Source organism: Ursus arctos, chromosome Y, assembly GCF_023065955.2.
Source record: "Ursus arctos isolate Adak ecotype North America chromosome Y, UrsArc2.0, whole genome shotgun sequence".
Taxonomy (NCBI): Eukaryota; Metazoa; Chordata; class Mammalia; order Carnivora; family Ursidae; genus Ursus; species Ursus arctos.
Window position 1 is genome coordinate 24,389,567 of NC_079874.1, and position 13,058 is coordinate 24,402,624.

The 13,058-nt window shown below is 48.5% G+C and overlaps 1 protein-coding gene across 1 annotated transcript in view; it reads left to right on the top strand.

Moving 5' to 3' along the window:
* Positions 1 to 980: 980 nt before the first annotated feature.
* The window catches only part of LOC125283108 (G-protein coupled receptor 143-like), a 37,543-nt gene continuing 25,465 nt past the window's right edge, over positions 981 to 13,058 (top strand). The window contains exons 1-3 of the mRNA XM_048222183.2: positions 981 to 1,341; positions 5,760 to 5,869; positions 6,749 to 6,843. Of these exons, the coding sequence (XP_048078140.1) occupies positions 1,074 to 1,341; positions 5,760 to 5,869; positions 6,749 to 6,843 (473 nt within the window). The 5' untranslated portion in view covers positions 981 to 1,073. The remainder of the gene's footprint in view (positions 1,342 to 5,759; positions 5,870 to 6,748; positions 6,844 to 13,058) is intronic.

A 13,058-nucleotide genomic window follows, 5' to 3' on the forward strand; every position in this document is an offset into this window, starting at 1 on the left:
TTGGGGGCAGAGATTAAAGGGTAGCTGCTTGGGCTTTGCCAGTGGGCCTTTTAATTTATTAGATGATAAATCTGATAGGGTTTTGGGGGTTTATTTTAAATGAAGCTTTGGTTAGTAAAGCCGTAACCTGGGGCGGGGGGTTATTTTCAGCCTTGAAGAGTTTGTTTCTAAACTTCACCAGTATGCTTACTGTTTTCATTAGTGATTATGTAAATTTTTTAATTTATTTTTTTAAAGTAATCTCTACACCCAGCCTGGGGCTGGAACTCACAACCTGAGGTCCAGAGTCCCATGCTCCACGAACTGAGCCAGCCAGGCTCCCAGTGATGATATAGCTTTGAAACTTTTATGCATGTAGAAGAAAGCTTGATTTTCAATGCATAATGAAACACAAAAACAGTTAAGAAATCAGAATGAACTTGAATAACTTTTAAAAACCATAATTACTCTTGAAAGCTAATTTAGCATGCCAAAGCCTACATTGAAGCTGAGTAGAAACGGAACACTGAACAGAAAGGTGCAAAATGTCTGTGTGAACGTGTCTCGTTAGGCCAAGTGCCCCCGTCTTTGAGATTTGATTTTCAGCGAAAACCCTACCTCTGCGAGATTGGTTTCGCGGGGGCGAGGGGGCATGAAAAAGCGCTGTTTCAACACCTGTCTCCTCGGAGTTGATGGGCGTGTTCTGGTGCCTGTAACGCACCAGCATTAGGGATGTCGGGTCCCAAATAGGGAAGAGCTGGCAAATGAGGCATGTTTTTCTGGTTAGATCAGTTAAGGCGAGGTGGCAGTTTGGAGAAAGTGGAGAAAGTTGACCTGCCCGGCCACGGGCTCTTTCTCCTTCCCGCACCCCTCCTCCTCCTCCGAACCCAGCCTCACCCTCGTGAGACCTCGTGGCGTTTGCAGAGGGCGCACAGCCCCCCCCCCCCCCCGAGAGCGGTGCCTTCTCCGCACGCGCGGGGTGGGGGGAGCGGCCCCTGGCACATGATCCCCCTGCTCCCGGCCGGCCCAGCACCTGACTCAGGCGGGCCGCCGGGGGTCTGGGCAGACCTGAGCCGCGTCCCCGAGCACGGCCCATGGCCTCCCCACGCCTCGGGACCTTCTGCTGCCCCACGCGGGACGCCGCCACACAGCTGGTGCTGAGCTTCCAGCCGCGGGCTTTCCACGCGCTGTGCCTGGGCAGCGGCGCCTGCAGTCTGGTGCTCGGCCTCCTGCAGCTGCTGCCCCGGCGCCGGCCCGCGGGCTCCGGGGCCCCCTCCACAGCCCCGCCGGCGTCGGCGCGCGCCCCGGCCTCCGTCCGCATCCTGCGCGCCGCCGCCGCCTGCGACCTGCTCGGCTGCTTGGGTAAGGCGCGGGGCCCGCGGGTTGGGACCTGCTCGGTGCCCGAGTGAGCGCGCGGGGCCCGCGGGTTGGGACCTGCTCCGTGCCCGGGTGAGCGCGCTCGGCCGGAAGGTTGGGACCTGCTCCGTGCCCGGGTGAGCGCGCTCGGCCTGCGGGTTGGGACCTGCTCCGTGCCCGGGTGAGCGCGCCCAGCCCGCGGGTTAGGACCCGCTCGGTGCCCAGGTGAGCGCTCTCCGCCCGCGCGTTGCTCGGTCCCAAAGTGAGGGAGCATGGCCTGCGGGTTTGGGTCGGGTGTTTGCATATTCGTAGCGTAGGGGACGAAGCCGGAGACGGCTCCCTAGGGACCGGACAGGACGTCCAGGGGACTTCGCAAAACAGGATAGGCAGTAAAAATCACGCCCGTGGGACATTTGTTGAAGGAAAAAAAACAAAAAAACAACAGTTTATAGTGTTTGTTATTGCAAACTTACTGAGGAAACTTTAGACAGGGCAGTTAAGCAAAACTCAGATATTCTAATGGATCCATAATTATTCTGCCAGTGAGAGACTAACAGTATTTTGTGTAGACACAGTCATTTCCAAAATGGTTTGGCAGAATCAGGAAGAAAATTTTATATATCCGTAATATATGTAAATGTATATGTTTTGTCAGGCTTGGGTTTTATACCACAGGTGGCCAAATCCTGCCTGCTGCCTCTTTCTGTAGCCCAAAAGTTTTTTTTGTTTGTTTGTTTAAAAGAAAAATATTTCCTGGCATATTAAATATTCCATGAAATTTAAATGTCGGTATCCTTCAGTACAGTATTATGGAAGCACAGCCAGGCCTTGCATTTGTGCATTATCTCCTGCTGAGATAAGGGCAGAGGGGGATGTCTGCAGAAACTTTGCCCCCCGCCCGGCACATTTTAGAGACCTCTAAGCTAGGTATTGCTGACCATTTTTTTAAGGTTTTATTTTGGAGAATTTCTAACATACACAAATCACACAGCCTGTATAATGAACCCCTGGACCCATGACCTCACTTTATCTATACTCCATCCTCTTATCAAACTCTCCACTGGATTAATTTGAAGCGAATCCCAGAATGTATATACTTTCATCCATACAGATCTCAGTATATAGCTCTAGAAGATAAGGTGTGAGTGTGTGTGTGTGTGTGTGTGTATCTATCTCACACTGGTAGTATTATCATCTTAAAATAATGAAAATCAATTTTAAGATTTTATTTATTTGACAGCATAAGCTGGGGGAGAGGAAGAGGGAGAAGCAGACTCCCTACCGAGGGGGCTTGACCGCAGGACCCTGAAATCATGACCTGAGCCGAAAGCAGCCCCTCAACCAACTGAGCCACCCAGGCGCCCTGAAAATCCGTTCTTTAATGTCACTGCTGTATGTTCAGTTGTCTCATAAATGCTGTTTTACAGTTGGTTTGTCTGAATCGGGATCCAGGTACAGCCCGCACTTGGCAGGTGGCTGACAGGTGCTAATCATTTTGGAATTGTATTTCTCAGTAATTTTGCTTTCGAAGCAAGGGCTGCTGATGGTGTTGGAGCTGGGCCCTGAGGGGATGGCAGCAGCTCACACCCCACCTTGAGCAGATCGCGGTACAGGTGACTGTATCTCAGGGCCCCGTTCGCCCATGTGCTCTTGGGCCTGGAGACCCTCAAAGACCTTGACTTCCAGTAAATGCTGTGGAACCTCTAGTCACTTTCTCAGACCTCAGGAGTCAGACAGGAAGCAGTACTTCCTTTCTATTAGGCATAAAATCATCTTGGTGCTGGTTAATTAAATCAGAAACTGGTTTTCTGGGGCACCTGGGTGGCTCAGTCGTTAAGCGTCTGCCTTCGGCTCAGGGCGTGATTCCCGAGTCCTGGGATTGAGCCCCGCATCGGGCTCCCTGCTCGGTGGGAGCCTGCTTCTTCCTCTCCTACTCCCCCTGCTTGTGTTCCCCCTCTCACTGGCTGTCTCTCTCTCTCTGTCAAATAAATAAATAAAAACGTTAAAAAAAAAAAAAAAAAAAAGAAAAGAAACTGGTTTTCTTCCTGATTCTGCTAAAACATTTTGGGAAAGCATGGTTTGTTTGTTTTTTAAGTTTATTTACACAATCTCTATACCCCATGTGGGGCTCGAACCCACAACCCCAAGATAAGAGTCGCACACTCTTCCGACTGAGCCACCCAGGCACACCTGGAAAAGCATCTTAATAGCAATGTACTTTCTGTAACTTGGATATCTGGAAATAAAGATGCACCCACATATCTTTTGAGGATCAGTGGAATAATATTTGTATATTCTCTTTTGGAAGGGAGATGCATGATGTTAAATGAGCAGAGGCAGAATTAAGGGAAGGCCTGGTGACTGACACTTCACTGAAAAATAATAGCTAAGATGCCTACCTCGTAGGGCAGAGGTTTTTTTCAGTTTTATTGAGATGTAATTGATGTACAGCCCAGTAAAAATTTAAGATCTACAGCGTAATGACTTAGCATGCACATCTTGTGAATTGACTTTTGTCAGCTCATATCAATACAAAAATAAGGAGGACATTTATTGAGCTCAGAGGAGTGCTAGATGCTGAAAGTGATAAAGCATTCTACAGAAGGGAAGCCTTATTTTTATGAGCAGTGCTTGATAAAGAGAAGATCTAAAGTTTTTTAGTGTCCATAATTCCTCTTTAGTGGTATGTTGCATAATATAAATTTGGTATCGTATTACATAATGTATGTTTGTAGTATATCACACACTATATAGAGTATATTTTTTATAAGATTTTATTTATTTGAGGGGCGCCTGGGTGGCATAGCGGTTAAGCGGCTGCCTTCGGCTCAGGGCGTGATCCCGGCGTGATCCTGGCGTTGTGGGATCGAGCCCCACATCAGGCTCCTCCGCTAGGAGCCTGCTTCTTCCTCTCCCACTCCCCGTGCTTGTGTTCCCTCTCTCGCTGGCTGTCTCTATCTCTGTCAAATAAATAAATAAAATCTTAAAAAAAAAAAAAGATTTTATTTATTTGAGAGAGAGAGAGAGAGAGAGCACATAAGCAAGGGGGAGGGGCAGAGGGAGAGGGAGTAGCAGGCTTCCCCTGAGCAGGGAGCCCAATGTGGGGCTCGATCCCAGGACCCCGGGATCATGACCTGAGCTGAAGGCAGACACTCAACCGACTGAGCCACCCAGCGGCCCCGGTATTGGGTGATGTATTATGCAGTATGTATCTGGAGGTAGAGTATGCAGTGTGAGTTCGGTGGTGTATTACGGTGTCTAGTAGTGTATTATGCGTTGTATATTTAAGAGTGTGTTACACGCTATCAGTGGACATGAGTACGTAGTGTATAACTTTGTACTGTTGACAGTTACCCTTTAGTACCGTTTTACAAAGCATATGTTTAGACAAAGCATATCACATTACCTAACAAGCGGGCTTCATCTGTACCTTAAGGGTGTAGACTGTTTTGAGGAGAATTAGATATTTGAGTGTAGTAGCAAAGAAAACTTATAAATAATAAATGTCAACAGCAAATTGCCTAGAGCCAATTTATGAAAATCTTAAATGCGTTTTTTCAGAGAATGAAAGTCTTTTTACATTTCAGAATCGTGCATTTTCAATCTGTGTGTGTGTGTGAGGAATAGTTAATATGGACATTAAAAACACAGCCAAGAAATACAGGTTGTTATTCACATAACCGCTTCTTCATATTGAGTAAACAACCAACGCATTAGGGATAGGACTGTGCCTAGTGATGATTTAAGTTGAGATCAAAGTGCCTGGGCTTGCTTTGTGACCGAAATAATTTCCCCTTGGATCTCATTTGTTTCTCTTTCTCTGCACACACCCGTGTGTGTGTTTCTTTCCTCCGTCATTTCTTTCTCCGTCCCTTCCTGGCTATTTATCCATCCGTCCATCTACTTACCATTCTTAGCCCCAAGTCCGCTTTAAATGTGAGTTAGGTCCATCACAAAGCGTGGTAGTTCACGCTTAGCCTCGGTTTTGCTTTCTGCGGGTTTAGCTCCCCCTGGTGCACTGTGGTCTGGAAACAGGGGCTCCTCCTTCCCGGGTGCTGGCCGAGGGTTAGTAGTTGCCTCACATTACATCACGGTGCCCGCGTCCTTCGCCGCACGTCCTCTCCTCACCCAAGCACCTCATCCTCTCACATCATCATGAGAAAAGTGAGGCGAGTACCGTAAGATGTTTGGAGAAAAGCCACATTCACGTACCTTCCATGACCCTCTCTTGTTATAACTGTTCTATTTTATTGTTAGTTGTTCATCTCTTACTGTGCCTAATTTATAAACTAAGCTTTGTCATAGGAACGCATGTAATGGAAAAAACATATATTGGATTCAGTACAATCCGCAGTTTCAACATCCACTGGGGGTCTTGGAATGCGTCGCCCAAGGGATGACTGTACCACCTGATTCCCTCTTAGGTATCGTATTCCGGTCTGTGGTGTGGCTAGGATTCCCAGAGTTCGTTGAAAACCCCTCCAGTGTGAATGGGACAGACATTTGGCCTGCTGCGTACTGCGTGGGGAGTGCGGTAAGTACACCTTCTTTCTGTTCACCTCTTCTCCCCCGCCCTCCTCTCAGGCTGAGGTCCTCAACAGTCCTCAAAGCGTGGTCTCAACCCACTGGCCTTTGTTAGAATGCAAATTCTCAGAGCCTACTGATCAAGAACCTTGGGGTGGGGGCCATCTGCAATGTAACAGACCGTCTGGGGGCTCCCGACTCCCCCCGAGGTTTCAGAACCATTGCCGTAGTGTGGCTTGTCTCTGCCCCACTTCTAAGCACACATAGACCACCCTTACCGTAGATTGCGCTGCAGGTGAAGCCAGCTGGCCAAAAACAAAAAGGAGAAAGTTACTGATTGATTGGATGTATTCTGCTTCATGAAACGGGCATTGAAATAGACGTATCTATCCTGCCCCGTGCACCGCACTGTCGCCGAAGTCTGCGCTTCTCTCCCTTCTGCCCGCATTGCTTTCCAGCGGCAGGCAGTGGACCAGCGGCCTCAGCCCACCCCAGGAGGCACACCAGTCTCGTGCTGCCCCTTTCTGGGAAGCCCTTTCCTGTCCATCCTCCTTCATTCTCAACAAAGAGCGGCTCCTTGGCAGGCGCTGTGAGCCCTCACACCCGTGTAGGCCTCCCATCTGAGGCCTTCCTCTTCCATGCCTGTGAGTGTGCGGAAGGCAGGGCTGGCTGGTCAGCCCCGCCCAGCAGACGGAGCACAAAGGGACGCCGCGCCCTGGGCCGCATCCCACCTTTGCGTTCCCAGACCGTCCACGCGTCTCCGGACGGCTTTCATGTCCTGCTTCCTGACGTCAGAGGAAGGAGGAGGCACCTGCCAGCTCGTTTCATGGCTGGGGCAGTCTGGTGCCTGTTTCCAGGAGCTCTGATGCCAGGCTCTTCCTGATTACAGATGTGGACCCAGCTGTTGTACAGCGCCTGCTTCTGGTGGCTGTTTTGCTATGCGGTGGACGCCTATCTGGTGATCCGGAGATCGGCGGGACACAGGTATTCACAGGGAGCAAGAAGAGCTCTCTGCCCAGGTCCTGTCGTGTGAGGACAGGTCAGGGGTATCCCCGAGGGCTCCAAGGTATTTTTCAGTATGGCACACACAGAATGTTGGCTGGCCCCTCTTCGAGAAACCTCTCTGGCAGCTCATTTTTAAAAAAGGCTGAAGGCAGATTCAGAATGATGTTTAGACCATGATAAGTCATCCGTAAATTACATATTTGCATTTTGGACACATACTAAAAAAGAATTCACATGAATATAGACAATTTTTGACGACCTAAAGGTTTGAGGAAAAGAGTCTTAGAAGTGTGCATTGACATGTTATGCCAAATATGGAACCAAGCACGAGCTGTGGGGGTCTGCCCGGGGAGAAATGACCCGGTGGGTACAGCCCGTGTGTTTGTCACCAGCTGTGTGACTGTCAGCAAGCTGCTTAACCCTTCTAGACTTCTGCCGTCCCGGCTGTAAAATAGTACCCCTCGTCAGGTCCCGGGAGAGTCCATGTGATGCTGTGCGTAAATGGTTGAGATCCGTGCCTAGCACGTAGTAGGCTCTCAGGAACTGTGCGCTGGGATTGTAGCTGGCATGTGCGTCTGTGTTAGGGGAACAGAAACACAGAGGACCTAAGTGACCAAGGGAAGCCGCATGGCAGGGTGGGGTGAGTGCCCGGGTCCCCTGACTCCTGGTCCAGGAAGCATGTGTCACCCACTTTCCAATGGAGCCCTTGTGTGCTTACTTTTTTTTTTTTTTTAAACGGTTTTGTACAGTTCACCCATTTAAGTATATAAGATTCATTGTTTTTTAGTATAGTTACAAAATCACGGAGCCCTCACACCAACTAGTTTAAGGACAAAATCACCACCTCCTCCCAAACCTCTTTACCAGTGATTAATTCCTGCCCCCCGCCACCCAGGCCCCTGGCAACTACCGGTCTGTTTTCTGTCTCCAGGTTTGCCTACTCCGGGCATTGTCTGTAAGTGGAGTCGTTCAGCACGTGACCTTTTATGTCTGGCTTCTTACACTTAGCAGGACATTTTCCAGCGTTCCCCGTGTAGTGGCAGCATCAGCAGCTCCTCCCTGGGCGCTTCTGATACTGTTCCGCTGTATGGATGCACTGCATTTTGTTTTCTTTAATTTTAAGAGACAGAGCACGTGAGCAGGGGAGTGGGGCGGTGGAGGGGGGGAGAGGGAGGGAGAGAGAGAAGCTCAAGTGGACTCCATACTCAGCACAGAACTGACATATGAGGCTCAATCTCACGACCCTGAGATTATGACTTGAGCTGAAATCACGAGTTAAATGCTTAACCAACTGAGCCACACAGGTGCCCCCGGATGTGCTAAATTTGAACTCTCTCTCTCTCTCTATATATATATATATTTAAGGTTTTATTTATTCATTTGATGCAGAGAGAGAGAGATCATTTGACAGCAGCAAAAGGAGAGCAAGAAGAGAAGCAGACCCCCCGCTGATCAGGGAGACCCACAGAGGGCTGCATCCCAGGACTGTGGGACCATGACCTGAGCCGAAAGCAGACACTTAACTTACTGAGCCACCCAGGCGCCCCTTACATAGATTTTTTTAAAGATTTTATTTTAAAGATTTACTTCTTTATTTGAGAGAATGTACTTTCAAGTGGGGGGGGGGGACTAGCAGAGGGAGAGAATCTCTCCACGGGGCTCAGAGTTGGCCTTGGGGCTCCACGTGGAGTGTGATCACAGTGGGGGGGCTAGCAGAGGGAGAGAATCTCTCCACAGAGCTCAGAGTTGGCCTTGGGGCTCCACGTGGGGTTGATCACAGTGCGGGGCGGCTAGCAGAGGGAGAGAATCCACGGAGCTCAGAGTTGGCCTTGGGGCTCCACGTGGAGTGTGATCACAGGACCCATGAGATCATGACCTGATCCGAAACCAAGAGTCGGATGCTTTTTTTTTTTTTTTTTTTAAGGTTTTATTTATATGACACAGCAATAGCCAGTGAGAGAGGAACACAAGCAGGGGGAGTGGGAGAGGAAGAAGCAGCTCCCAGCAGAGGAGCCTGACATGGGGCTCGATCCCAGAACGCGGGGATCACGCCCTGAGCCAAAGGCAGATGCTTAACGACTGAGCCACCCAGGCGCCCCAAGAGTCGGATGCTTAACCAACTGAGCCACCCAGGCGCCCCTAAGGTGCCTTTTTCCAAAAGGTATTTGCGGTATCTCACCAAAAAATACTTGAAGAATCATCATCCACGTGAGTGGTTGCGTGTAGTTGCTAACAGCAAAGAAGTTTGTGAATTACGTTATTTCCAGATTAACCAGGATGAGGAAGATGAGGCTTGAAACTCATTTATCTGGAGTATTTTGTATGAGTTCTTGAATAAAACTTAGGAACCAAAAAAAAAAAAAAAAGTTTGAATACTTTAATTTAGGTCTGTGATCCATTTTAAAGATTTTCTCTTTAACTCATCTCCACACCCAGTGTGGGACTTGAACTTACAACCCTGAGATCAAGAGTCACATGCTCTACCAACTAAGCCCGCCAGGTGCTGGTCCGTTTTATTTATCTGTAAGATTTTATTTATTTATGGGGCACCTGGGTGGCTCAGTCAGTTAAGTGTCTGCCTTCAGCTCAGGTCATGATCCCGGGGTCCTGGGATTGAGCCCCACATTGGGCTCGTAGCTCAGCAGGGAGTCCGCTTCTCCCTTTCCTTTCTTTTTTTTTTTTTTTTTAAAGATTTTATTTATTTATTTGACAGAGAGGCAGCCAGCGAGAGAGGGAACACAAGCAGGGGGAGTGGGAGAGGAAGAAGCAGGCTCCCAGCAGAGGAGCCTGATGCAGGACTCGATCCCAGGACTCTGGGATCACACCCTGGGCCGAAGGCAGATGCTTAACCACTGAGGCACCCAGGCGCCCTGCTTCTCCCTTTCCAACTCCCCCTGCTTGTGCTCACTCTCTCTGTCAAATAAATAAATCTTAAAAAAAAAAAAAATTTTTTTTTAAATTATTTTGTTGGGGTAGGGGGACAGGCAGAGGGAGAGAGAAAATCTCAAGCAGACTCCGTACTGAGCATGGAGCCCAGCTTGGGGCTTCATCTCATGACCCTTAGATCGAGGGTCCCAAACCAGGAGTTGGATGCTTAACTGACGGAGCCACGCAGGTGCCCCAGTGATCCATTTTAAATTAATTTCTGTGTGTAGGTGAGGAAAAGGTTGATGTTTATTCTTTTTCACGTGAATGTCCAGTTGTCCCAGCACCATTTGTTGAATAAATTCACTTTTTAAATTATTTTTTAAAAATTTTTTATGTTTTTAAAAGATTTTATTTATTTGAGAGAGAGAAATGGAGAACAAGCCAGGAGAATGACAGAGGCAGACGGAGAAGCAGGCTCCCTGCTTGATGTGGGACCCCTGAAGATTTTAGTTTTAAGTAATCTCTATACCCAATGTGGGGCTTGAACTTACAACTCTGAGATCACTAATTGTGTGCTCCACCTGCTGAACCAGCCAGCCGCCCGAATAAATTTACTTTTAACGCCAGTATCGGTAAACAAAGATCACATTCAGGCCGTAGAATACGGGGGGCAACCTTAGTAGTTCCTTGCTCTGACATCGTTGGTAGGCGACTCCTGGGTGGGTCAGTCAATTAAGTGTCTGCCTTCAGTACAGGTCACGATATCAGAGTCCCGGGGTCGAGTCCCGCGTTGGGCTCCCTGCACAGCGGTGAGCCTGCTTCTCCCCCTTGCTCTGCAGCTCCCCCTGCTTGTGCTCTCTTGCTCTCTCTGTCAAGTAAATAAAACCTTTAAAAATGAAAGAATGAAATCATTGGTATTCCTCATGTGTCCTCATCATTAACTTTGGTCTCTCTGGCCTGAAGTTTAGTGTGTTTTTTTGTGCTTGTTCCTTCCACCTTTTTACTTTAGCTCCTAAATTTTTATACATCCGTATAGAACTATATATTCTTGGTTTTGAAAATTCTCTAGGGAAGGTGGTGAGGGTCAGAGGCAGCCAACCAGGTATATCAGTGAGGATTAGCTTTGGCTCCATAAAATTCATTAAATATTAGTGACTTATTAAGATAATTTTTCTTCCATGCTAAAAGAGGCCAGAGGTAGAGAATCCAGTGCCCTTAGACATCAGGGACCCAAGCTCCTTCTATCTTCTTGCTCCATTTTCCATTGTGTGACTTCCAACTTCAGGGTGTCATGACCCAATATAGCTGCTGGAGCTCTAGCCATCACATCTTTTTTTTTTTTTTTTTAATGATTTTTTATTATATTATGTTAGTCACCATACAGTACATCCCCGGTTTCCGATGTAAGGCTCGATGATTCATTAGTTGTGTATAACACCCAGTGCACCATGCAATACGTGCCCTCCTTACTACCCATCACCGGTCTATCCCATTCCCCCACCCCCCTCCCCTCTGAGGTCCTCACTTTGTTTCTCAGAGTCCATAGTCTCTCATGTTTCATTCCCCCTTCTGATTACCCCCCCTTTCTTTATCCCTTTCTTCCCCTACCGATCATCCTAGTTCTTATGTTCCATAGATGAGAGAAATCATATGATAGTTGTCTTTCTCTGCTTGACTTATTTCACTTAGCATTATCTCCTCCAGTGCCGTCCATGTTGTAGCAAATGTTGAGAACTCGTTCTTTCTGATAGCTGAGTAATATTCCCTTGTATATATGGACCACAACTTCTTAATCCAGTCATCTGTTGAAGGGCATCTCGGCTCCTTCCACGATTTAGCTATTGTGGACATTGCTGCTATGAACATTGGGGTGCATATGGCCCTTCTCTTCACTACGTCTGTATCTTTGGGGTAAATACCCAGTAGTGGAATGGCTGGATCATAGGGTAGCTCAATTTTTAACTTTTTAAGGGACCTCCACACTGTTTTCCAGAGTGGCTGTACCAACTTGCATTCCCACCAACAATGTAGGAGGGATCCCCTTTCTCCACATCCTCTCCAACAATTGTTGTTTCTTGCCTTGTCTATTTTTGCCATTCTAACTGGCGTAAGGTGGTATCTCAGTGTGGTTTTGATTTGAATTTCCTTGATTCTAGCCATCACATCTGCATCCAGGCAGCAGGTGGTAGGAAGGGGGCAATGCATAAGGGTCTATTTTCTCCTGAGCCACCTCCCTTTAAGCACCCTCCCTGGAGATTTTATGCAACAATTCCACTTTTGTATTATTCGCCAGAATTTAGTTGCATGGCCACTTAAAGGGAGGTTGGAAGTATAGTTTGTTAGCCAAGCATACTGCTGTTTGGCATGACATCACATTATGTTACTAAGGAAAAAGGGAAAATGGCTTTGGGTAGTCAAAACTAGCTGCAGTGAGAGGTCTTGGACCTGGAAGCCCAGTGCAAGTGTGTGTTCCTGATTCCTTTCTCACTCAATTTTGGACACACTAGAGGTCTCACAGACAGCCAGTTGTGGAGATAAGAGGAGCCTTGGAGCACCAAAAGGAAGCTGCAAGAAGAGTATGCCTCTTGCTGTCACAAGAGTGTGCATTGCTTCACCCCTACCCGTGGACGACTGTGGTCAGATGGGGCAGCCTGAGAGCTTTCTGGATGGAGAAGACAGAGCCCTTGGAAGCCGGGGCAGGCAATCCGGAAGCCCTCCTCATGCCCAGAAGCATGTTTGGAATGCATTTTGGAGCACAGAGTAAGGATAGGCAGGATGCAGAGGGCATGCAGAGATTAGAGGATGCTGGCAGAGCATGGCTTCCGAGCACCTGCCAATCAAGCCGGAGGCAAAGGTCCCAAGATGTGAAATGTCCAGATGCCCTCCTAAGGACAAGAGCAAGGGCAGGGGGCCAGCATTAGGAAGACCTTTGAGAGTGAAGTGGGCTCTCCCATCAGAAAGGAGTAGGGCTGGGGAGCATGGGTGGCTCAGTTGGTGAAGCCTCCAACTCTTGGTTTCAGCTCAGGTCCTGCTGTCAGTCAGGGTCATGGGATCGAGCCCTGTGTTGGGCTCAGTGAGGAGTCTGATTGGGTGTCTCTCTCCCTTTTCCTCCGCTCCTCCCCCACACTGCTCGCTTGTGTGCTTGCTGGCTCTCTCTCAAATAAATAAACCTTAAACAGAAAGGAGTAGGGAGCACAACAGAGAAATAAGACGATGCTCTGGCTCCACAGAGACCCAGCCCCTACCTAGTTCCTGGCAGAAGCCGTGCTTCCTGGTGGGAGGGCGCCTGGGGCCAGCACAGGGGGCTTGGAGCGCCTTGCTTGCAG